Source organism: Salmo trutta, chromosome 22 (assembly GCF_901001165.1).
Source record: "Salmo trutta chromosome 22, fSalTru1.1, whole genome shotgun sequence".
NCBI classification, from domain to species: domain Eukaryota; kingdom Metazoa; phylum Chordata; class Actinopteri; order Salmoniformes; family Salmonidae; genus Salmo; species Salmo trutta.
In genome coordinates, this window is record NC_042978.1 from 31720339 (window position 1) to 31745051 (window position 24713).

At 43.1% G+C, this 24713-nt stretch overlaps 1 protein-coding gene across 5 annotated transcripts in view; it reads right to left on the minus strand.

Moving 5' to 3' along the window:
* The window catches only part of evi5b (ecotropic viral integration site 5b), a 61579-nt gene that overhangs the window by 25767 nt on the left and 11099 nt on the right, over window positions 1-24713 (minus strand). For 2 of the 5 annotated variants that reach the window (XM_029707730.1, XM_029707727.1), the window contains exons 2-7: window positions 18033-18286; window positions 12068-12257; window positions 5363-5584; window positions 1053-1127; window positions 437-562; window positions 38-181 (exon numbers count right to left, since the gene is read on the minus strand). In XM_029707730.1, coding sequence (XP_029563590.1) covers window positions 38-181; window positions 437-562; window positions 1053-1127; window positions 5363-5584; window positions 12068-12257; window positions 18033-18205 — 930 coding nt within the window. In that variant the 5' untranslated portion in view covers window positions 18206-18286. Of the gene's footprint in view, window positions 1-37; window positions 182-436; window positions 563-1052; window positions 1128-5362; window positions 5585-11315; window positions 11424-12067; window positions 12258-15342; window positions 15484-18032; window positions 18287-20449; window positions 21149-24713 lie in introns of those variants that run through there. The other 3 variants (XM_029707728.1, XM_029707729.1, XM_029707731.1) reach the window with 3 other exon arrangements.

Sequence of the window (24713 nt, forward strand, 5' to 3'; positions counted from 1 at the left end):
ACTTGTTTTGGTATACAGTTGAGGGATGTGGACTCACCTCTAACATGAAGATATCAAAGATCCTGGTGGCAACAGGGAGAGGGAATGAGGTGAGGAAGATGGTGAGGAACCAGGACGAGGCATACATAGAGGTGTGGAAACTCTGGGCCTGGAAGTGGATATGAAGGTCTGGGAGAAGTTCCTGAAGGAGGGGGGAACGTTGGGAGAAAGAGAGAGACAGAGAGATCGATAATAGATTAAAATATATAATCATAAATAGATATGACCCATCATGACACTGACTGATTTATGACAAGCTAAATTATTAAATATAAAAGTTGTTATTCATGATATTGTCTCAGTAAATCAAAGTTATAAGGATAGTCTAACAGTGCATCAATAATGCTCTGTAAAGGTTTGTCATTGAATCGTGTTCCGAACCCATGCCAGGGCTTACCTGGATCATATACTCAAACTGGTACATGCAGAGACCAAGCTCAGCCATACTGGGCTTGAACAGTTCTCTCAGTCTGTAGTCTTGCATCAGCTTCACAAACACACAGAACGCCTCCTCTTCTGGCATCTAGTGACAGGGACACCCACACACCAAACAACACTTAGAGATCATCAAGCAGATTCATTTAACCTTCAACAAAATACTTCCTCACACCATCTAGAGGACAGACACATTTTAAGCCTAGTTCTGGACTAAAATATACCTTCAATGCTGTTTTTTTTGCCCGTGCCTAGGCTTAATCTGTATCTGGGAAACCAGCCCTTACAGACTTCACAATTTTATGAAACCATCAACAAAACATGTCTTCCTCATATACATAAAATACACATTTCACACATCACAATACAAAATATCTACCATAGTACAAGATAATCACATGAAAAACACAACTCTCAGTACACAGTTCTCTCAGAAAATGTTCTCTAATCTATATAACGAGTCTGTCAATGTGTGTAGTGGCAAGTTGCATGTGACCAATGACACAGCATGTTTCTATGTGAGTGAGGCTATCAGGGAGACAGCGTGTGTGTCAGAGTGTGGCAGACGGTGACATTACCTGCATGAGAAGCAGTCCGACGATAAAAGCACTTCCCTGACAGTAGCCGACCTCCCGGTCCACCAGAGAGTAGGCCTGCAACAACAGGAAGTGACCACGGGTCATGGTCAAAAGAGGAGAGCCAAGCACTTTGGGGCTGCAACTCAATTCCCAAATGGCACCCTATTCCCTACATAGTACACTACTTTTGACCAAAGGCTATGCAATATATAGGGAATAGAGTGCCATTTGGGACTCAGCCTGGGTCTACATGACAAACTGTCCAGCTAAGGTTTTCCAAGGTTAAGGTGTAACTGTGGACTCAACACTTTCTGCGCTGTATTCATGCCCTGTATTCAGCACCAAGCAGGGCTACTGACTGCATTTTAAATCTTCACCCTGAACAACTCCCATTGTATTGAGAACTATTTTGTTTCCATTTTGGATATACACTACATGACCAAAAGTATGTGGACACATGCTCGTAGAACATCTCATTCCAAAATCATGGGCATTAATATGGAGTTGGTCCCCGCTTTGCTGCTATGACAGCCTACACTCTTCTGGGAAGGCTTTCCACTAGATGTTGGAACATTGCTGCGTGGACTTGCTTTCATTCAGCCACAAGAGCATTAGTGAGGTCAGGCACTGATTAGGCCTGGCTTCCAATTCATCCCAAAGGTGTTCGATGGGGTTGAGGTCAGGGCTCTGTGCCGGCCAGTCAAGTTCTTTCACACCGATCTTGACAAACTATTTCTGTATGGACCTCGCTTTGTGCATGGGGGGCATTGCCATGCTGAAACAGGAAAGGGCCTTCCCCAAACTGTTCCCACAAACTTGGAAGCACAGAATCGTCTAGAATGTCATTGTATGCTGTAGCCTTAAGATGTTAAGATCTCTTGCCCTTCTTTGGACACTGTGTTAACTAACCTCCAGACAAGCTTCAATGCCATACAACTCTCCTTCCGTGGCCTCCAACTGCTCTTAAATGCAAGTAAAACTAAATGCATGCTATTCAACCGATCGCTGCCCACACCTGCCCGCCCGTCCAGCATCACTACTCTGGACGGTTCTGACTTAGAATATGTGGACAACTACAAATACCTAGGTGTCTGGTTAGACTGTAAACTCTCCTTCCAGAATCACATTAAGCATCTCCAATCCAAAATTAAATCTAGAATCTGCTTCCTACTTCGCAACAAAGCATCCTTCACTCATGCTGCCAAACATACCCTCGTAAAACTGACCATCCTACCGATCCTCGACGATGTCATTTACAAAATAGCCTCCAACACTCTACTCAGCAAATTGGATGGCAGTCTATCACAGTGCCACCCGTTTTGTCACCAAAGCCCCATATACTACCCACCACTGCGACCTGTACGCTCTCGTTGGCTGGCCCTCACTTCACACTCGTCGCCAAACCCACTGGCTACAGGTTATCTACAAGTCTCTGCTAGGTAAAGCCCCGCCTTATCTCAGCTCACTGGTCACCATAGCGGCACCCACCCGTAGCACGCGCTCCAGCAGGTCACCCCCAAAGCCAATTCTTCCTTTAGCCGCCTCTCCTTCCAGTTCTCTGCTGCCAATGACTGGAACGAACTGCAAAAATCACTAAAGCTGGAGACTCCCATCTCCCTCACTAGCTTTAAGCACCAGCTGTCAGAGCAGCTCACAGATCACTGCACCTGTACATAGCCCATCTGTAAATAGCCCATCCAACTACCTCATCCCCTTACTGTATTTATTTATTTATCTTGCTCCTTTGCACCCCAGTATCTCTACTTGCACATTCATCTTCTGCACATTCTACCATTCCAGTGTTTAATTGCTATATTGTGATTACTTCGCCACCATGGCCTATTTATTGCCTTACCTCCCTTATCCTACCTCATTTGCACATGCTGTATATAGACTTTTCTACTGTATTATTGATTGTGTGTTTGTTTATTCCATGTGTAACTCTGTGTTGTTGTATGTTTCGAACTGCTTTGCTTTATCTTGGCCAGGTTGCAGTTGTAAATGAGAACTTGTTCTCAACTAGCCTACCTGGTTAAATAAAGGTGAAAAAAAAAGAAAAAAAAAAAGATTAAATGCATTGGGGCAGGTAGCGTTCTCCTGGCATCCACCAAACCCAAATTTGTCCGTCGGACTGCCAGATGGTAAAGCGCGATTCATCACTCCAGAGAAAATGTTTTCACTGTTCCAGAGTCCAATGGAAGTGCACTTTACACCACTCCAGCCGACGCTTGGCATTGTGCATGGTGATCTTAGGCTTGTGTGTGACTGCTCGGCCATGGAAAACCATTTCAAGAAGCTCCCGACGAACAGTTATTTTGCTGACGTTGCTTCCAGAGGCAGTTTGGAACTCATGAGTGTTGCAACCGAGGCCAGACGATTGTTCTGTAAGCTTGTGTAGCCCACCACTTCACGGCTGAGCCGTTGTTGCTCCTAGATGCTTCCACTTCACAATAGCAGCACTTACAGTTGACCGGGGAAGCTCTAGTGGGGCACACATTTGACGAACTGACTTGTTGGAAATATGGCATCCTACGCCAGTGCAACTTGCTGAAAAGTCACCCAATAAGGTCATTCTACTGCCAATGTTTGTCTATGGAGATTGCATGGACGTGTGCTCAATTTTATGCAACGGGTGTGGCTGAAATGGCAGAATCCACTATTTTTAAGGGGAGTCCACATATGTATATACAGTGTATTTTCTTTCTTATTTAACTGCATCATTGGGAAAGTGCTTGTATGTAAGCATTTCACTGTCTATACCTGTTGTTCTACACCTGTTGTATTCAGTGCATGTGACAAATAACAAGGTTCTCCCCCCAATTTCGTGATATTCAATTACGATCTTGTCTAATTGCTGCAATTGAAACGGTTGGTTTCAAGAGAGGTGAAGGTCGAGTCATGCATCCTCCGAAACATGACCCGCCAACCACGCTTCTTAACACCTGCCAACTTAACCCGGAAGCCAGCCACACCAATGTGTCGGAGGTAACACCGTTCAACTGACAACCAGTCAGACTGCAGGTACCCGGCCCGCCACAAGGAGTCGCTAGACCACGATGAGCGAAGTAAAGCCCCCCGGCCAAACCCTCCCCTAACCCGGACGACGCCGCCTCCAGGTCACGGCCGGTTGTGACACTGCCTGGGAACGAACCCGGGTCTGTAGTGACGACTCTAGCACTGCGATGTAGTGCCTTAGACCGCTGCGCCACTCGGGAGGCTGAAACAGCTTTTCTTGAACAATTCTGCCTCTGGCTAATGAGAAAAATTAAATTAGCAGCTCTAACGCAATATTGTTCTTCATCTTCTATTGACAGGACAGTAAACTGAGTGCTAGTCTGTTTGTGCTATCCTGCCAAGAGCACAAACAGATCTGTGACCAGGCTAATAGGACAGCTAGTAGAAGACAGACAGGAAAGATGTGTCGAAAGATGGGACCAGGATTCATTCCAGTTAAGTGTATATCCACCCACCCACCGGTAACGGCCCAAATAAAAGAAACATCAAGTGTCTTAATAGGGCGTTGGGCCAGTATCTGCTGTTCTGCCCTTGAGCAAGGCAGTTAACCCCCACAACAACTGATCCCCTGGGCACCGATGATGTGGATGTCGATTAAGGCAGCCCCCCGCACCTCTCTGATTCAGAGGGTTTGGGTTAAATGCGAAAGACACATTTCGGTTGAATGCATTCAGTTGTGCAACTGACTATGTATCCCACCTTTCCCATGAGCCAGAACAGCTTCAAGATTCTACAAGTGTCTGGAACTCTATTGGAGGGATGCGACAGCACTCTTCCACAAGAAATTATATAATTTGGTGTTGATGATGGTTGTGGAAAACACTGTCTCAAACGCCACACCAGAATCTCTCATAAGTGTTCAACTGGGTTGAGATCTGGTGACAGATGGCCATGGCATATGGTTTACATCAAACCATTCAGTGATTACTTGTGCCCTGTGGATGGGGGCATTGTCATCCTATAGGGACACAGCCATGGTAACCAAAATAATGGCGTGCCCAGCATTTTTATATATGACCCAGAGCATGGGATGTTAATTGCTTAACTAACTCAGGAATCACAACAGTGTGGAAGCACCTGCTTTCAATATAGTTTGTATACCTGTATGTGCTGAAAGCGCCACGCTAAGAGCTAAACCAACTCCAGAGCACACTGTAAAGCAATCTGTTGCGGGTAAAGGTTTCAGACAAAGTACCAGGGTTGCAAAATTCCAGTTACTTTCCAAAAATACCGGTTGAAGAGATCCAGATTTGAAGATTATTTTCCGGAATTCTGCAAACCTATGAAGCATTCACCTTCATAACATTGAAGAGTACTTCCTGTCCCAAGCTGTCCTCCTTAAAGAAGTCATGCTCAGGATACGTCCGGGCGATGTCCCGGCGAATCAGCTTCTCACATGGTGATGTCATCTTCAGCAGCTCAGAGTACTGGTCTTTGATTGGCATGTTCTGGGCGTTGCATAGCAACTGCCATACTATTGCTCGGAAGTGATGGGGGATCCCTTTTCTGACCAGATCCTGTTTGGAGAGAAGAAAAATATGGGTCAATGCCATCCCGAATGCTTGGGACCTTCCTACCCTAAACCATAACCCTTACCTAACCTTAGCCTTAACCATTTTACATTTCAACTTCAATGGTGTAGGGACATCTCAAGGTACCCGGATAGCACGGACAAAACATATAAATCAGCATTTACTTTGTTTTGAAAATGCTAATATTACCAATTGGTGTCAGTGGACAAACCAAAGTGTGGTTTGCAGTTTACCCAACCTTGTCTATAGATCGCTTTCAAGGTATAGAAATAGTTTCGCTGAACTAGTCTATTCCTAATCATTAACATAACAGCCTCTGATGGAAAATATGTAGTCTTTGTTTTCTGAGTGTGTTTATATACCATAGAACATACTGGTATCCACATAGAATAAAATATTTTAAGTGGTGTTCAGAGCAAACACAATGTGTCTGTGTGCAGCTACGCTCCGGTGTGTTTTCTCCACAGCACAGCATGTACCCCAGTCAGTCATTCTAATAACATTTTCCACCACTAAATATAATCTAGTCAGCGAGGCACTGTGCAGAGTGAAATGTTGTTCTTGTAAATGACTGCCAATGTGACTTGATTAAGACATTTCCTCTGCAGAGAGGGAACACTGACCAGTGGTGCTGGATGGAGTGTGTGTTAGTGTAGGCTATATGTTGTCTTTGTGTGCGAGTATGTGTGCATGCAAGCTTTCGAGAGTGTGGGGTCAGGGGATCTTTCTCTCTCTCTCTCTCTCTCTGAGGTCAGTCTTGACAGTCCCAGCCTTGTAATGGAAACACACACACACACACACACACACACACACACACACACACAAAATCCCTCCACTGGATAATACTCAGACAAACATGCAAGAGGAAACACATGAATAACGCATACAGCTGCAATTACGCCTGTAAAACGACCTGCTCCCATTACTCAGTCTATGGTTGGTGTTCACTCAGTGTTAAGTCCCAAATGGCACCCAATTCCCCATCTAGGGCTCTGGTCAAAAGTAATGCAGTATGTAGGGCATAGGGTACCAGTTGAGACGCATCCAAGGATAGGCTCATTGTTAAGAGGCTTATCTTTTTTTCTGGAGCACCTAGTGGAAAAAGGGGAATGTGATGCATTTAATTCGTCGCTAGTACGTTAAATTGAGAATGTCAATTTTGCTGATACAACATAAAAGTAGTATACGTAGTAGTATCGTCCTGCCTTGCAAGTTGAAACACACTAGACTAGATCAACAGGAGAGAGCAACTGAGCAATCTATTTGTTGAGGAGCTCAACATGATGATTAATAACATGACTAGGATGCAGTCTTGCAACAGTCAGGTTACATGGATGTGACGTAGCTAAGGCCTCTTCTCTGGAAAAATTGTGAAATACCATTGTCATTTATAGGGCTGTGGCGGTCACAAAATGTTGTCTGCCGGTGATTGTCAAGCAAATAACAGCTGGTCTCACGGTAATTGACCGTTAATTAACAAACACATTTAGAATCTCCTGGCTCCACACACAGCCTTCAAGCCACTGATGCAGACCTTTGGAACGTCTACATTTTAAAAAGTCTTATAAATACATGTAATATAGCCTACACATTCACAATAAATCCATTATTTATTTTAGACAGGTCTAAAGAAACATGATATGAAGAAAATGTAGTCTATTTCAGAAGACTGATCTAGCTTTGCCATACGGCTGTGGGCTACACTAGTTCATTTAGCAGACAAGATTTGCTTAGAATTCATTCTTTTATAGTATGAAGAATTAAATTGAACAAAGCTGAATATTTTTCTCCAACCTTTGAGGGAGTGCGCACATGCGGCTATTCTGTGTTGAGCGGCTAACTAAGAAATAGGTACTCCTATATGCTTAATTTAGAGTTATTAATGTAACCTTAGTTGCTCTACAAACATTGGGCTATATGGTTTTGCATGATGTGACTAATGATTATTTGAAGAAAGTCACATGACAAGGCATGAGCTCTGCTTTGTTTTTTTGCGCAGGCTGTACACAATTCAATCTCCTATTCACAATTTTACGAGCACTTGATAATGCCTACAATTTCACGCCAGCATCCTCTTTGTGTGGCCATAATGCCCCCTAAAACAATCCATGCCTTTTGCAGCCAGTGGCCATTGCGCCCTTGGGCTAAATATAATAATTATAATTCCCTTCTCCCTGAGTGCGCCGCAGCTCCTCTCACTCAAATGGCTCTCCATCACCTGATCGGGTCTTTCTCACAGGCTACAAGTGAAGACAGACATCGGGGGCGCAACTGCGCGCATTATTATCCAATTCAGAGGTGCATATTGAAGATATTGGGAGAACTGTCCACATTTACTTCATCAGCCAATTAGATGAGTAGGCCTAACGAACAGCAAAAGCACTAGCCTATGTCGGGCTCCCAAGTGGCGCAGCGGTCTAAAGCACTGCATCTCAGCGCAAGAGGCGTCACTATAGTACCTGGTTTGAATCCAGGCTGTATCACACCCAGCCGTGATTGGGAGTCCCATAGGGCGGCGCACAATTGGCTCAGTTTGGTCCGGATTTGGCCGTCATTGTAAATAAGAATTTGTTCTTAACTGACTTGCTTAGTGAAATAAAGGTTAACTAAAAAATATGTTTTAAATGTCAATCTACTATCCCCCTTAGCACAAATGTTCACCTATTCTATTGGTCAACTTGTCCTTCTGTGCGAGAAAGAAGTATTCCAAACATAGCGTGGGACAGTTGTGGGATGCGATAAATCTCAAATTAATATAACCACTAGCATCAAAAAATATTTTTTACGCAATGAGGCTGACGCAACAGATCAGAACGTTTAGCTTAAAAATGTTGATAAACTAATAGGCAATTTTTTCACATTATAAGCATAGCAATGTGCAAATGTTCCATTAGCGGGAAAACAGCCTTATCAAAAGTGACCACAAATGCAATTATGCATGTAATGCTTTTATTATAAAGGTGCATTTTTATGGTGAAAATGATCTTCCCCAAACTTGAAACTCACTCGCTGCTTATGTATGCCAATTAGGCTCTACACCCCTTGTAAAGCAGATTAATGTGCTTCATTTTAAGAAGTTATTTGGCCACTTTAGTTGTGATACAAACAGTATCAAAACATATAGGCATATGCGTTAGGCTACATGAGGTGTGCGACTATGATTAGAAAAAGTTGCATCGTTTCTTGCCTTACACTGGCATCATTCACATGTGATAATATTAGTATATCACTTGTAAGTTATATATTAATATTGTCACCATCAGACTATTCTTGATTTAATCTTGTCTTTACATATACTAAATAATATATGTGTGATTTGTTTTTTGTTAAACAGACCATTATCATCCATGTATCTTGAAACAGGGGCAGGGGAAAATTACATGTCATCTACGCACTTAAATAGTGAATGGAGGACGTTTTTCCCGTGGTTCATTTTCATGCCAGCCAGGTAGGCTATATTCCTGCTGTAAAGATAAGTCATGTGCTTAATATTAGGAAAGTTGAGAAGTAAATATAAACTCAGGGAAAAAAAAGAAACGTCCCTTTTTCAGGACCCTGTCATTCAAAGATAATTCTTAAAAATCCAAATAACTTCACAGATCTTCATTGTAAAGGGTTTAAACACTGTTTCCCATGCTTGTTCAATGAACCATAAACAATTAATGAACATGCACCTGTGGAACGGTCGTTAAGACCCTAAAAGCTTACAGACGGTAGGCAATTATGGTTACAGTTGTGAAAACTTAGGACACTAAAGAAGTCTTCTGACTCTGAAAAACACCAAAAGAAAGATGCCCAGGGTCCCTGCTCATCTGCGTGAACGTGCCTTAGGCATGCTGCAAGAAGGCATGAGGACTGCGGATGTGGCCAGGGCAATAAAATGCAATGTCCGTACTATGAGACGCCTAAGACAGCGCCACAGGGGGACAGGATGGACAGCTGATCGTCCCCGCAGTGGCAGACCACGTGTAACAACACTTGCACAGGATCGGTACATCCGAACATCACACCTGCGGGACAGGTACAGGATGGCAACAACAACTGCCCGAGTTACACCAGGAACGCACAATCCCTCCATCAGTGCTCAAACTGTCTGCAATAGGCTGAGAGAGGGTGGACTGAGGGCATGTAGGCCTGTTGTAAGGCAGGTCCTCACCAGACATCACCGGCAACAATGTCACCTATGGGCACAAACCCACCGTCGCTGGACCAGACAGGACTGGCAAAAAGTGCTCTTCACTGACGAGTCACGGTTGTGTCTCACCAGGGTTAATGGTCGGATTCGCGTTTATCGTCGAAGGAATGAGCGTTACACCGAGGCCTGTACTCTGGAGCGGGATCGATTTGGAGGGGGAGGGTCCGTCATGGTCTGGGGCGGTGTGTCACAGCATCATTAGACTGAGCTTGTTGTCATTGCAGGCAATCTCAATGCTGTGCGTTACAGGGAAGACATCCTCCTCCCTCATGTGGTACCCTTCCTGCCGGCTCATCCTGACATGACCCTCCAGCGCTACAATGCCACCAGCCATACTGCTCGTTTTGTGTGTGATTTCCTGCAAGACAGGAATGTCAGTGTTCTGCCATGGCCAGCGAAGAGCCCGGATCTCAATCCCATTGAGCACGTCTGGGACCTGTTGGATTGGAGGGTGAGGGCTAGGGCCATTCCCCCCCAGAAATGTTCGGACACTTGCAGGTGCCTTGGTGGCAGAGTGGGTTAACATCTCACAACAAGAACTGGCAAATCTGGTGCAGTCCATGAGGAGGAGATGCACTGCAGTACTTAATGCAGCTGGTGGCCACACCAGATACTGACTGTTACTTTTGATTTTGACCCCCCCCTTTGTTTAGAGACACATTATTCCATTTGTTAGTCACATGTCTGTGGAACTTGTTCAGTTTATGTATCTTATGTTCATACAAATATTTACACGTTAGGTTTGCTGAAAATAAACGCAGTCGACAGTGAGAGGACGCTTCTTTTTTTGCTGAGTTTAGTAGGCCTAGCCTATAAAAAGCTGATGGGATGCTCCTCTATTTAGTAGAGGCCATCACTCTGTTTTCTCACGCAATTGCATAGCCTTTAGAAATGTTGTGCAACATAAGCTCATGATCTCTCATGAAGTGTTTGAATGGATATTTTATCACATTTGCATTGATGTCAGAGTGATTAGAGGGACAATAGAGTGCTGAGTACCAGGCAGTTAGCAAGTATGGTAGGCTACTAATGACCATCAGCAGCATCAGAGCTTGGAGAAGCCTAATTACTGTGACTAAACGGTCATGTGGAATTGACTGTCTTCATGACTCATGACCGCCGGTGTGGTGGTAATTCGGTCATCGTAACAGCCCTAGTCACGCAGCCGAGGTCCAGTGGAAGGTTCTCCACCACTTTAACATACAATGCAAAACTAATGCATAACAGCACCTCAGATTTACAATTAGCTTTTTTGTCTGTGACCAGGCTTACGATTCGAACACACCGACAGCGTCATTGCACAAAATAGTACGCAGCATCATCTGGATATGTATGCAATGAAAATTCAACATTCAACTTCTGCTACCATTTCTGTTAAGCCGTCTACGCATACAGTTTGACGCATACATTCGATAAATCCAACGTATACATCACACCGAATGCACTGCAACTGCCTCTGCAACGCAATGCTGCAAGGCAAACGCCGCATTTCATTGGAAATTAATTGAAATTCTGGTGTACCAAAATGCAATGATGCTGTCGATGTGTTGGAAGCGATACTCTTGGTCCTGGAAACACGCCCTGATTGACTGATTCAGATGTCATTGACATGGGTAATCAGACTTCCCCCTGTGCGAATAGAGAGACACCATCAGTTGGCAGTGAGCACTAAGAAGGCTACATTTAGAACAGGGTTCACACGGTAAAATCAAGGCAACAGTAGTAAGGGTCAGTGAGAGACATAGCTGGCCTTGGGGAAATACCCCTGAACTACGGCTATATAGTATCAATACCAGGAAACAAAGAGACTGCTGTACTGTACAGAATGTATTTACTAACTTCATTGATTACAAATATTTGTGCAACTTATTGCTAACTAGTAAGCGAAGATAGGAACCTTGTATTATTCGCAATTCTCTGAAGTATTCAGGCGAGGATGAGAGGAATCGAGCACAGATTGAGATTCACCAATAGTCTCTCACCTATAGGTTTAGGGCCTAGGGGAAGGGGTTAGGTTTAGGGTCAAGGGATTAGGGCCAAGGGAATGGGGTTATGTATAGGGGGAAGGGGAAGGGGTTATGGTTAGGGCCAAGGGGAAGGAGTTTAGGGCATAGGGGAAGGGGTTAGGTCCAAGGGGTAGGGAGTGAATTGAGACGGGCTCTTCCAGAGAGTTGCCTCTGACTCTTTCAAAAGGCCAATAATAGTCTCTCCCTTTTTAAGCTTGTCCCCAGGCTATTGTGTACAGGAAGTGTCTAGTGCACGAGAGTACTTACCTTGAGCTGCTTCTCGTTCTTCTTGCGGAAGTCCTCCCACTCGTTAACGATGCGTCCCCAGAGAATCCAGGAGTCCTCCTCCAGGTGAGACAGATTGGAGGAGGCCGAGGAGCTGGACACCAGGCTGGAGACGCTGTTCCTCCTGGAGCCGTTCACAGAGCGGAGGGACTTACTGTCCGTCTCCAGCAACCTCGAAACACAAACACAACATGCATGAGCTTCTCTTGCCACATATGACCAGCATTTAACCATTATACTCAGACATACATGATCTCCAATGAGAGACATTATGTTGGGAGTTCGGACTGAATGAGAGCGCATTTCATTCTATGTTCGGAAGTGAAGGCAGCTCAAATTACGAACGACAGATATAGATTATTTAATGTAGCTTTAACTGCTAATGTACCAAATCAAGAATAAACACAAGTAACTGGTCAATCTGAAACGTTTCATTAGTGTCAATAGATAGATAGATAGTCACTGGGCCTCCCGAGTGGCGCAGTGGTCTAAGGTACTGCATCTAGAGATTCTGGGTTCAAGTCCAGGCTCTGTCGTAGCCGGCCGCGACCGGAAGACCCATGGGTCGGCGCACAATTGGCCCAGCCTCGTCCGGGTTAGGGGAGGGTTTGGCTGGCAGGGAAGTCCTTGTCCCATCACGCACTAGCGACTCCTGTGGCGGGCCGGGAGCAGTACATACCGACACGGTCGCCAGGTGTACAATGTTTCCTCCGACACAATCCGGGACCCAGCTGCACCAATAAGTGGGCATTGTGTCAAGAAGCAGTGCGGCTTGGTTGGGTTTCGGAGAATGGACGGCTCTCGACCTTCGCCTCTCCCGAGTCCGTACGGGAGTTGCAGCGATGAGACGAGACTAAACTACCAATTGGATACCACGAAATTGGGGAGAAAAAGGGGTATAAATAAAAAAAAAAATAATGTAATAAATAGATAGTCACTGTTACAGTAGAAAGGATCAGAAATGCATTGATATGGGCAGTATGGGTTACTTTACACTGTGGGTAAATGCTTGAGGCAAGTAGCCCAATAACTGATGCTGAACATTTATCCAAATTGTGCTGGCACTGGTAGACAGTGAAGCCACTAAATTCTAGCGCAGTGCTAAAAATGGAAAAGCTCATTCAATACGGAAGAATTTGCAGTGAGATGTAATACAGCTTTATGACAGAGACATAGCCAAGGAGAGCCCACTGCAACAGCATCCCCAGTGATGATGGGAGAAAAGCCAGCTGCCAGCTCTGAGCCCTGGATGTAGGGTCAATGGGGTTACAGACAGTACTAGGGACAAAGTGCATCTCTTAAAAAAGGTTGACAGGACAACACATCCTGTCACAGCACTTCTGTTTGTTTCCTCAAAAAAAATGCAATGAACATGGATAGTAAAGCCTTGATCAACCATCATGATCACTCTCAGGGTCACTACTATATCAGACTGATATTTCATGGAACATTTAACTTGCATTAATGTCGCAAGTGACAGAAAGCAAAGTGGACTTAGACAGTTGATTAACTATTACTTCAATGAGATCCAATATTTGTACTAAACCCAAAACATGACCCTTAAAAAAAAAGCCATGACATGTCAACAGTAAAGTGGGTCAATACAATGTAGCCTAAATAACTACCTGGCATCTGGTCTCATCTATTTGAAAGAAAACATTCCTGAGAAAAAGCTGCAGGAGTATGTTTAAGTTCACAGCAGACTGACCTTGTATCACTGTATCAATTAATGTGCCAATTTGTTTGTCACTGGAGCTGTAAGACTGAAGTTAACAGACTCTGGATCATGTTCATTAGGGAACGCAACAGAACACATTTTAAAACAAATTGTAACAGAAAACGCAAATTAGCATTTCTCATCAGACAAGTCCAGGCAGTCCCTCTCTGTTTCAGTCAGTTTTCTTTCCGTTTGGTGCCATATGAACAGGACCCAGGGCTGTGAGAGGGAACCATGCCTCCCAACCTATGCAGTGCTGACGAGCCCATGTGTGTCCCAAATGGCAACCTATTCCCTACATAGTCCTGGTCAAAAGTAGTGCACTTCATAGGGAATAGGGTGCCATTTGAGAAGAGGCTATGGCCTATGCTGGGACACAGAGGCTCAGAAACCTGATCTCAGAAAAAGGGCCTGGGCCTCTCGGCTCCAGGGTGACGTCACTGGGAGTGCTCCCAGACTGGGTAGGGTTACAGCCATATTTGGGTGAGGAGGAAGGGGGCCAGGGTAGGCCTGTGTTACAGGGACAGCTAGGACAGCACCAGCAAGGGTTTTACATTTAGGACATACATTCAACATGTTGGGAAAGGTAGTAAATATTGCAGATGAATAATACTGTGTTGTGGGAATAATTTAAAACAGTGATAGCTGCTTGCTTAATTAAAACATAGCTTTGCTTTCAAAAGGCAACCGATCTAGAAAGCTGTAGGGTAGATACCAGACTATGCATCATGAGAGGCCTAAAAAAGTGACAAGGCTGTTGCTAAATGTAGAGCCCAATGTCATCACAGCTATAATGGGATGTGAGGGAATACACTACTAAGATATAGGCTAAAGGTTTAAGCCATCCTAACAGAACGCAAGGTTGCAGTAGCAGCCCATGGCTTCTAGCAAACATGCAAGATAACACTGAGTGTGTTCTTAAGATGCCGTGTGGAAGCAGGAAGGGTAGGGAATGTTGAGGTCATTGATAAGGTTAGTCACTGGCCTCAGTGGCCTGCAACGATTCACTTTCCGCTAACCTAAAAAGTCTATGAGTTGTAGGCCTAAAGCAACGAAATGTAGCCTAGAACATGGAACAAACAATCCATTTCAACCATGGATGAAGAACCGTCCACATATTCTCCTCTCCCTCTCTCCTTGGTAGATTTTATCACACTGTCATTTTAAGAAATATTCCAAATGTTGATACACTGTTTATTCTAGGCACACACTGACAGTCAGAACACCTGAATTTCCCATGTAGCCTAGTCACTGCTCCTCCGCTAATAATTCACCAGTCGACAAAAAATATTCCATGTTGGGTTCTCACAGATGGCTCAAAACAAATACATCAAACCATTGTAATTTATTGAAAAGATCCAGTACAGCACAGAGATTCGTAGGAGGAACAACTGAGGATACAAAGGAACTATTTAAACAAGTTGCTCTGTCGCCAAAATAATCCATGTCAGTTAGACTTTGTCCTCAGTTATGGCCTCTCGGTAACGAGAAGAGAGCCATGGCATCTAGAAAGAGAAGTTAGGATCCTCGTGCTGCTTACCAGGATAAACTCATGGTGCTGTCTTCATGTCTTTGGTGTGTAGTTAGAAGATCCAGAGAAGCTACCAGCCTTTGCCTAGTGAAATGGCTGAACTGAGTCTGGCACTAGTCTCTCTCAAACTCAAACCTCTTATCTACTTTGCACAGTACAAAGGCCTTCCCCTTCTCACTGTGTGTGTGTGTGTGTGTGTGTGTTGCATTACATTAGTATCTGTGATACTGCATTGATCTCAAAGTATACAAGTCTTCCCTCGGTGCTCATAGATGTATAAAAACCTACTTTTGATGCACCTGCAGATCAGTGTCTTCCTGCTCAGTCAGAAAGTGAGGATAACTAGGCCTTTACATAAAACTCAGATAGAAAAACTGCCTGTCCATAACTTTATATAGCTTGTTTTTATCCATTTTTCATTTTGGTATTTAAAAAGGGGAGAAACAAGGAATTTCAACATCAGTGTGACATCATACAACGGTTTTTGTTATTTCTTTTGTTGAAAGATTCTTCCTGCATTGAATGTGTACTTCTTTAAAAGACACAGTGCTGGTTCGGAGGATACAACTTGTATTTTCTATGGGAGTCAATTAAGCTTATCAGCTCGGGAAAACTTTGTAATCTCTGATAAATATGTAACATTTCGGTAGACGAGTCATTTTCAAACCCCAGTCACGATGATCCTCAAGACTGTACCTCCTACCTTTGACAATGCAACAATAGCTCTAAATGTTGTGGTTTTTGGTCCACCAGCCACTTTTTAACCAGTCCAAATATTTTTTTTTGCCATAATTACATAACACAAAAAAAGCAGATGGCCATGCTTTGTAATGTTGCTCAATTACAAAAAAATGTGTGACCCGAGTCTTTTAATCAAAATATAAGGGACAAAATATTCAGCTGCCCCTTTAAAGTGGGAGGTTACCGTGGTAACAGGGCCACTCGAGTCCTGTCACGTGTGTCTGTGTGCATGTGTGAGATTTGGGATCTGATTAGGGAGTCTCTTCACTATCAGTTGAAGCAGCAGACAAACGAACGTTGAAAAGCAACCCGAGCTTGTGAACAAAACAAATGTAAATAGCCAAGAAACACGAGGACAAAGTCTCACTTTGCAGACTTGAGTAAATTAGACCAACTTTTATGCCTGTACGCAGCGCCTCCAAAAATGTATCTATCAGCACTTAATTCATTGCACACAGCTCCCCTGCCAGGCAGTATTGCTGCACGAGGTGGGATATACAGTAGGATTAGTATATCTTTGTGCAATTAGCAGCTATGAAACAAAACAGAAATACTTTGAAAACAGCTACTGCAGCCTTTTTGTAACCCCAACATGTACTCATACTTGACTTTTGACTATTTTTATTTGCAAATGTAATAGAGCCCCACAGTGGAGGTGTCATAATACCCATAAAACCTTGCAGTCAAACAGGGAAATGGTTCCAATCGTTTTTCCACCATTGATTTTTCCCATAGGGAATTTTAAAAACACTTAAAATAAGGGCTGTGTTTTGTGTAGGCTTACCCTGGTGTGACATTTTGATAACCATGTATATCTCTCTTGCATAGGGAAAAATGAATAGTGGGAAAATGATTGGAACCATTTCCTTGTTTGACTGCTATGTTTTATGGGTATTATGACACCTGTTATGACTCATACGGTGGTACTCTATGCTCGCAATGTAGAGCCTTGCAAATTGACCACCCGCCAACGTGGCTGGTGAAATAGACATTCTTAACCACCAATACCTAAATTGACCCCCTGGAGGGAGATTGATGGAGGAGGGAGGGGCAGCAGGGACATGTGCCAAATGAAAGAGGCCAGCTGTAGCCCTGCTTGAACTAAATACCACACCTGCTGTCCACCCTCTGTTGAGGAAGGTGCTTAGAGGTCTGTCCAGGACAATGAAAAGTTGACCTTTCCCCCCTATAATTACTTTGAACAGGAGGAGACATCGCCACGCTGTTGTCTTCAATCATGTTGTAGTGACTTCTGGCTAATAAAATCAAAAGGCAGTCTAAATCAAGACTAAAGAGCTAGATCTAAATTTATGTATGGTTTTAAGCTAAATCTGTTTTATGGTATAGTCCATGGATAGTGAGACTGCTAGCGAACTAAGAGGTTAAGAATCACTACTACTGACTGCTCCTCTACTCAGTTGATGTCTTAACGGATGTTAGCCAAGCTTTATAAAGCATAAGGAAAACAGACCTATTCAAATATCATTCTCACTTCTGCTTCTCTCACATGGCAGACTGTTCAGAAGATACAGCCAGTATTAGCTTTTATTAACTGCAACATGTGTCCTACTACTACAGCTCATCATCTCAGCCCCACGAGCATCGCTCAGGACGGAGCCACAGGACTGAGAGAGGGAGAGAAAGGGGTAGAGTGGAGGGGACAGCAGTGGCTGTGTTTTGAGTCCTAATGCACTTATCTTGTTTCAGCTAATGAACACTAGGGACAGACAGTGTGGCTGTAGGCCTACTTCTACTTACATCATTGTGAAAATGTATTTGGAGCCACTGTCAGTCACTGTTATTGTTAGACAGTTAAGAATGATATAACCACTGCCTTTGTCACTGGTCTAATCAATGCAAATGTTGTACATGAAAAGAGGAAAGGGAACAAAAACGTATTCATATGTTGACAGAACTTGATTATTTCATGTATTAATTAATTCATAGTTGTCACTCACCTGTTCTGCTCCTCCAGCTTGGCAAGCAGCTCCAGTTCATCTGGGCTGAGCTTAGCGGGCGATGCCGACGTGGGAGACAGGGAGAGGGATGTTGAGGAGGCGGCTGTGGTGGTCTGCAGGGACGAGGGCACCGTTGCCACCTGGCTAGACGAGGTGGCGACCTGGCTAGCCATCTGACTAACCGTGTGTGACACGGAGTTCTTCACCCATGAGAGAGTAGAACTCAGCTTGCCTGCAACCTTGTCAGTCGCCACCTGTGGAGAACGAGAACGAGAAAGAGGAGGTGGAGAGAAGCATGTGAGCTGTACGAGGGATTTACAAGTACACTTCCTTCCTTCTGTCTGTTTTATGTATTTTGGCCTTTCTTTCCTGTAATGTTTTAGTTTATGGACACTGTTAATCGTCCTTTTTGTTCTCTGGCTGTCCAACCATCTCCAGACAGATTAGAACACTGATTTGTGACTGTTACTGTATAGTAAGGCTTTTCTTGGCGTGGATCCATGCTTCATCTAACGACTGTCTCTTGTTTTTTTCTTGCATCAAGAATTTACAATACACAGAATATTAAATGCAAAAGCCGCAGCTTGAAGGAAGAAAAATACAAACTGTCTCAGTAGGTCATTGATACAGTGCCTTCAGAAAGTATTAATACCCCTTGACTTATTTCACATTGTGTTATGTTGCAGCCTGAATTCAAAATTGATTAAATAGATTTTTCCAACCATCTACGTAAAATACAAAATAATGACAGTGAAAACATGTTTATTTTATTTAAATGTATTGAAAATGAAACACATAAATATCTAATTTTCATAAGAATTCAGACCCCTGAGTTAATACATGTTAGAAACACCTTTGGCAGTGATTAAGCTACGAGTCTTTCTGGTTAAGTCTCGAAGAGCTGTGCACACCTGGATTGTAGAATATTTGCACATTATTCTTTTTTAAATTCTCCAAACTCTGTCAAGTTGTTTGTTGATCATTGCGAGACAGCCATTTTCAAGTCTTGCCATAGATTTTCAAGACGATGTAAGTAAAAACTTCAACTAAGCCACTCAGGAACATTCAAAGTTGCCTTGTTAAGCTATTCCAGTGTATATTTGGCCTTGTGTTTTAAGTTATTGTCCTAATGAAAAGGTGAATTTTCCTCCCGGTGTGTTGGAAAGCAGGCCAGATTTTCCTCTAGGATTTTGCCTGTGCTAAGCTCTATTCCGTTTCTTTTTATTAAAAAAAAAAGAACTCCCCAGTCCTTGCCAATGATATGCATACCCATAACATGATGCAGCCACAACTATGCTTGGAAAGAAATGAAGAGTGATACTCAGTGATATGTTGGATTTGCCCAAAACATAACACTTTGTATTCAGGACATAAGGTTCATTTCTTTGCCACATTTTTGGCAGTTTTACTTTAATGCCATATTGCAAACAGGATGCATGTTTGGGAATATTTTTTATTATCTCATGGTGAAATCCCTGAGTGGTTTCCTTCCTCTCCGGCAACTGAGTTAGGAAGGAGTCCTGTATCTTTGTAGTGACTGGGTGTATTGATACACCATCCAAAGTGTAATTAATAACTTCACCATGCTCAAAGAAATATTCAACGTCTGCTTTTTTTTTTTTTTTTTACACCCATCTAATTGGGTGTAAAATTGGGTGGGGTACAGAGATGAAAAAATTATGTTAAACAAAAATCCATGCCACTTATGTGACTTGTTACCACATTTTTACACCTGAGCTTATTTAGGCTTGCCATAACAAAGGGGTTGAATACTTATTGACTTAATGCAATTTTTTCTTACATTTGTAAAATGTCTATAAACATAATTCCACTTTGACATTATGGGGTATTGTGTGTATGCCAGGCTGTAACACAACAAACTGTGGAAAAAGTCAAGAGGTATGAAGTGTCTTAAGGCACTGTACATATTGAATGTATTCAGTTACATCACACCACTAAATCCAATGAAACTGACACCACTAGTGAGAATGTTGTGAGATCCAATGGCCTATACTATAGTCTACCATCATGATACAGTAGGCTGTGTCTTTCCATCTGAGGAATAGGCCTACAGGAACATTGGTTAAGCAGACAATGTGCCTTTGATGCTTAAAGTAGCAATGTCCAGCTGAATTAAAAGGTGACAAACGCACCTCTAAAATGGATGAATACATGCTAAACTAAACCAAGAGTTCCTTGGAAAAAAAGGGACACGAGACAACACTAAACAAGCTGTTTATAAAAGTCACCAGACATTTCACAACAGACAGTGGTCCCATACTGTAGGCCTTCGTGATTGAGTTGTAGCTAACTCTGTGTTGCCTTTGGCTTGACAACGACACTACAGTATGGGACCAGGCTAGACATAGGCTAGTTATAGGCTACCACACTATTCAAATCCTCCCAGATACTCCTACCTGTAAAGAGTGCCGCTATTCCAAATGTAGTCTTGACAATCCATGCAGAAATCCAAATCAGTATCAACAAAATGAAAACAAGTTAGAAAAAACTCCCGCCAGAAAAGACTGCCAGGATCAGCAACACTCCAGTTCTTCTCCTAACCTAACAGAATTTTACACCAAGGCTTAACTCTGTCTTTTGAACAATCGTCTCAAAAGAAGTCTGCAGTGTGTCTTCCGGTACTTTGCAGAGTCATATGCTGATCACAGTGTCAGGGCAGACAGGGTCAAAGTTCTGTTCCTCCTCCTGAGAAATTCAACACAGCACAGTGCTGCCTGGCACTGCAACAGAAGTTGTTTAAATCTTTCCTTTCAACTGTAGTCCGCAAGACAAGAGCCTCTGGAATTCACCTGACAGCGGGTGGCTCAGAACAACGTCAGTCACCAACTCATGTCACATCACAAACTTAGAGTGCACTACTAGAGACATAACTTTGACCTCAAGAGGAAGTCTGAGGAACCTCAGTCATCAAGCAGGTTTTTGTTGTTCTGTCAAAAATGGTGAGTCACTTGATTTCTAGATCATTGCAAATATTCCCTGACCGTCAATTTCCTTATAATCACCACAATAATAATCCATGTCTAAGCGAGCGAGAAATACTGCATCAGTGCTGAGGAAAAATACAATTTTATCACACTCTCAGAATGACATTTACACAGTAGTTTCCACTAGCTATAGGCCTAATCATAATGTCTGTTGCAAAAAAAAACAACAAAAAAACATTTAGTTTTGAGAACAACTAACTAGTCTGCATGTTGTTTTGGCTGACAAACTCAAGCCCATGGCTCTACCCAGTCCCTTGACGCAAAACATTTCGAAAGCAGCAGCTGTTACCATTCTGCTGGAATGAAAATACACACAGCTGTTTCTCTGGAGAGAAGACGCCTACGTCCACACCTGAAACATATTTCTATCTAGTGCTGTGGTGGGACGAATGTTAGAGAGTGACGCAAATTTGACTGTTGAGTGACTGAAATAGAGGATCATTGTATTAGACTAGGCGGCATATATATTCAGTCTTGGAGAGCAACACTGATTGACATAATGCTATTGCATCTCTGGGAGCCGAGTCACGACTTCACACTTTAACCATATCCTGTCATTTAGATCTGCAGTACTAATGAGGCCTGACTGACATCTTTAGAGAGAAATCCTCAAAAGGAAACCCCTTCTTGAAAGGCTAACCTCAAGTCACTTACTCAATTTACACACAAGCCCACGGGAGCGGATGATATTGGTACCAGAGAGCGTCTCAGAGGCGTGTTCTGAAAAGTAACAACTCAGCTCTTCTTCCCGGACCGTCTACATCATTTATACATAGAGGCAATTTGCTGCGTTGTGAGAATGCCAGAGCAGAGCTGAATCCTAGCCGACATCCACCAAAACCTCATGCATTTTGAGTTACTGTAGCTTAATGAGGAAGAATATAGAGCTGGAGCGCCGTCCCATAGTGAGCCTCAAAGGGTGTTTGATTTCTTTCCTTCTTATCTGCTGTGCCAGTTCATTAATTAAAACAACAGCATGGTCTTTAAGTGCTCCAGAGTCCTAACGTTAACCCGTTTAAAGGTCTTATTCACATCGGCTACAGAGAGCGTGATCACACGGTTGTCTGGGACAGCTGGTGCTCTCATGCATGGTTCAATGTTGCTTGCCTCGAAGCAAACATAGAAGGCATTTAGCTCGTCTGGTAGGCTTGTGTCACTGGGCAGCTTGCAGCTGGGTTTCCCTTTATAACCCGTGATAGTTTATGAGCCCTGCCACATCCCGATAAGCGCCAGAGTAGGTTTAGTAAGATTTGATCTTGGCCCTGTGTTGACGCTTTGCCTGTTTGATAGTTCAGAGGGCATAGCAGGATTTCTTATAAGTGTCCGAATTAGTGTCCCGCTTCTTGAAAGCAGCAGCTCTAGCCTATAGTTCAGTGAGGATGTTGCCTGTCTACCTGGCTTCTGGTTGTGATATGTACGCACGGTCACTGTGGGAACAACATCGCCGATGCACTTATTAATGAAGCCGATGACTGACATGGTAAACTCCTCAATGCCATCGGATGAATCCCGGAACATGTACAGTATCTCATTTCCATATTACCCACAGATACAGTGCATTCGGAAAGTATTCAGACCCATCAGTTTTAAACATTTTGTTACGTTATAGCCTTATTCTAACATGGGTTAAATAAAAACAAATCCTCAGCAATCTACACACCACACCCCATAATGACAAAGCGAAAAGAGGTTTAGAAATGTTTGCAAATTTATAAAAAGTAAAAACAGAAATACCTTATGTAAATATGTACTCAGATCCTTTGCTATGAGACTTTCTACAACTTGATTGGAGTCCACTTGAGGTAAACTCAATTGATTGGGCATAATTTGGAAAGGCAACACGCGCCTGTCAATATAAAAGGTCCCACAGTTAACAGTGCATGTCAGAGCAAAAACCAAGCCATGAGGTCGAAGGAATTGTCCGTAGAGCTCCGAGGCAGGATTGTGTCGAGGCACATATCTGTGGAAGGGTACCAAAAAAAATTCTGCAGCATTGGGGGATGTTTTTCAGTGTGTCATGACGTTGCCCTCTCTCTGGGAACAGGGAGCACAGTTGACCCCCTCCCCCTCCCCCTTGCACCATCCCACCACCTACCTCTCCCTACCCAGGCCCTGTGAAAACGATCGGAAATTCCAAAGGAAATGTCCTGCCTAACAGGCCACAGTTGAGACAGAGAGGGAATTCATAGAGAGAAAAAGGAAATTCTTCCAACTCACAGAATTGGAGAACCGAACGACATTTATGTTCTGGAGGGGGTATAAAAGATCGGTGAAGAATCCAGCTACGAACTGGTCCGCTTGGTACCATTTTGTGATACCCATTGGAGACAATAGTACCATACTAAGGTTTCTATAATAGCCTCAGCTATGAGACTTGCATCTAAATGGTTGTATAAAATGTATTAACCTGTTGGGGATAAGGGGCAGTATTTGCACGGCCGGATAAAAAACGTACCCGATTTAATCTGGTTACTACTCCTGCCCAGTAACGACAATATGCATATAATTGTTTGATTTGGATAGAAAACACCCTAAAGTTTCTAAAACTGTTTGAATGGTGTCTGTGAGTATAACAGAACTCATTTGGCAGGTCAAAACCTGAGAAGAAGCGCCCTCTCTGACCATTTCTTGGCCTTCTTTATTATCGCTATCCAAAACAAAGGATCTCTGCTGTAACGTGACATTTTCTACGGCTCCCATAGGCTCTCAGAAGGCGCCAGAACGTTGAATCATGACTCTGCAGTTACTGGCTGAAAAACAGTAGCGCATTTGGTAAGTGGTCGATCTGAGAACAATGAGACCGGCGTGCGGGTGCACGAGAAGAGTCCATTTTCAACTTTGAGTCTTTGAACGAAAACAGGGTTTCCCGGTCGGAATATTATCGCTATTTTACGAGAAAAATCGCATAAAAATGTATTTTAAACAGCGTGACATGCTTTCGAAGTACGGTAATGGAATATTTTGAATTTTTTTGTCACGATACGCGCCGGGCGCGTCACCCTTCGGATAGTGTCTTGAACGCACAAACAAAACGCCGCTATTTGGATATAACTATGGACCATTTGGAACCAAACCAATATTTGTTATTGAAGTAGAAGTCCTGGGAGTGCATTCTGACGAAGAACAGCAAAGGTAATCCAATTTTTCCTAATAGTAAATCTGAGTTTGGTGAGTACCAAACTTGGTGGGTGTCAAAATAGCTAGCCTGTGATGGCCGGGCTATCTACTCAGAATATTGCAAAATGTGCTTTCACCGAAAAGCTATTTTAAAATCGGACATAGCGAGTGCATAAAGGAGTTCTGTATCTATAATTCTTAAAATAATTGTTATGTTTTTTGTGAACGTTTATCGTGAGTAATTTAGTAAATTCACCGGAAGTTTTCGGTGGGAATGCTAGTCACATGCTAATGTAAAAAGCTGGTTTTTGATATAAATATGAACTTGATTAAACAAGACATGCATGTATTGTATAACATAATGTCCTAGGAGTGTCATCTGATGAAGATCATCAAAGGTTAGTGCTGCATTTAGCTGTGGTTTTGGTTTTTGTGACATTATATGGTAGCTTGAAAAATGGGTGTCTGATTATTTCTGGCTGGGTACTCTGCTGACATAATCTAATGTTTTGCTTTCGTTGTAAAGCCTTTTTGAAATCGGACAGTGTGATTAGATTAA